Below are 2,162 nucleotides of genomic sequence, written 5' to 3' on the forward strand. Positions count from 1 at the left end.
ATGAGAAAGATTGTTCAGTACTATTCTTTTAAATGGAAATATCAGAAAATACCCTATGATTATCTTGTATTGTAGTATGTGAAGAACTGAGCCACTAAAAGTTGAAAAGACCCCACTTAAGCTATACATGGGGTTCTAGTTTCTAAACCCATTACATATTTGTAGTTTTCATTTCCATTTAAAAGTGCTAGAGTAAGAAAGACCTTCTTTCAAAACCTGTCTCAGACACTTACTAGCTATACTCCTATGCAAGTCACTTCCCTTTTCTTGACCTCAGTGTCCTCATCTGTAAAATGGGGATAATGATAGCACCTGACTCACGGGGTTTGTGTAAGGTTCAAATGAAAAAAAAATATGCATGTGTACATGCATGATCATATATACACAAATATGTATATGTATGTATACATATGTGTTATGTGAATGGCATATCTAATGTCTGAGATAGGGCTTAAATACTCTTACTTTCACACACTCATACATACATACACATAGCATATATACATATATGTGTGCACTTTGCATACCTTAAAGTGCTATATAAATGGCAGCTATTGCTACATAGGGACAGGAAGTGGATCTTTGATTTCATTGGCATAGGGCTGTTTCAGGTATGCTAACACAGGTGACCAACTTCTTTGCAAGTTGCATTCTAAAAGATTTGCCCAGAACACTGAGCGCTTAAGTGGCTTGTCCCTGGTCATACAGTAAGTATGTGTCAAAGGTAGAACTTGTATCCCCTCTATTACCACATAACTTTTGTCAATATACCCTTGAGATTTAGAACTTTTATATACTTGAGAGGGGGGAATAGGGGAGTAAGAGAGAGCAAGAAAAAGAGATGGAGAGAGAGATGGAGATCAGTGGATAAGTAGAGACAGACTAGAGAAGTAATAAAAATAAGTTCTTGGGCATTCCAAATCAGTTTCAGCAATAGCATCCACCTTAGTTTATCTTATTTATATAGCATTATTCATCACTTTTATTTTCCAATAGCTTTCCCCAATATCAGCTTTCTCAGTGCCCCTTTCACATCCTTGTTCCTTAACGTATAGATTAGTGGATTTAAGAGAGGTGTGACTATAGTGTAGAAGAGAGAGACAAACTTTCCCTGGTCTTTGGACCGACTTTTGGCTGGCTGGAGATACATGAAGATGATGGTCCCATAGAAGATGACTACAACCACCAGGTGAGAAGAACAAGTCCCAAATGCTTTACAACGTCCTGATGCAGATTTGATCTTCAATATGGCCTGAGTGATGTAGCCATAGGAGACCAGAATGAGAGAAACAGGCACCACGAGGAAGACCACACTGGCTACAAAGAGTTGGGCCTCATTGAAGGTGGTGTCTACACAAGCCAGCTTGATCAACACTGGAACCTCACAGAAGATGTGGTCAAGCTGGTTGTGACCACACAGGGGGAGCTGTATAGTGAGAGAGCATTGGATCAGAGAGGTGACAAGGCCACTGAGCCATGCTGTGGCAGCCAATGATAGACAGAGTCGAGGATGCATGATGACTGCATAGTGGAGGGGGCGGCAGACTGCTGCATAGCGGTCATAGGCCATGACAGTCAAGAGAATGCATTCGGTGGATCCCAACCCCATAGCCACATAGAGTTGAGCTATACACCCACCGTAACTCATACTCTTGTCTTTGCTTCTCATGCTGACCAGTAATTGTGGGGCTACACTGGTGGTAAAACAAAGGTCTAGGAAGGACAGGTTGGTAAGGAAAAAGTACATTGGGGTGTGGAGTTTGGGGTCCAGGTAGGACACTAATATTATGATTGTGTTTCCCACCAGATTCAAGATGTAGAAGATCAAGATAACCACAAAAAGAACAGTTTCCAATTGGGGCTTGTCAGAGAAGCCCAAGAGAATGAAGCCCTCTTGGGAATTGTTGTTTTGCTTCATTGACCTTCAGCATTGAGCTCCTGTTAGGATGCTGAAGCAGGATTAGGTCTTAGCACATAGCTGGAAGAAAGGAATAAAGTAAACATGGTTAAATACAAATTTCTTTCCTCCAATCTTTAGCTGTTAAGTAGCCCAGTGAGAAGGAACTGATATTTTTTGAGCAAAGTAAAGTGAAATGGAACAATGGCCCCTTTTTCTGTTTAGAATTTTATTTTCCAAAATATATGTAAAAACAAATTTTGAC

General features: G+C 40.4%; 1 protein-coding gene across 1 annotated transcript; it reads right to left on the bottom strand.

Moving 5' to 3' along the window:
* Window positions 1-982: 982 nt before the first annotated feature.
* On the bottom strand, window positions 983-1,918 carry LOC122749387 (olfactory receptor 2G6-like). The gene has a single exon (XM_043995739.1). It carries the CDS (start codon window positions 1,916-1,918, stop codon window positions 983-985), a length of 936 nt encoding a protein of 311 aa, XP_043851674.1.
* Between the last annotated feature and the right edge of the window lie 244 nt (window positions 1,919-2,162).

The sequence above is a fragment of the Dromiciops gliroides genome, chromosome 3 (assembly GCF_019393635.1).
Source record: "Dromiciops gliroides isolate mDroGli1 chromosome 3, mDroGli1.pri, whole genome shotgun sequence".
In the NCBI taxonomy this organism is placed as follows: Eukaryota; Metazoa; Chordata; class Mammalia; order Microbiotheria; family Microbiotheriidae; genus Dromiciops; species Dromiciops gliroides.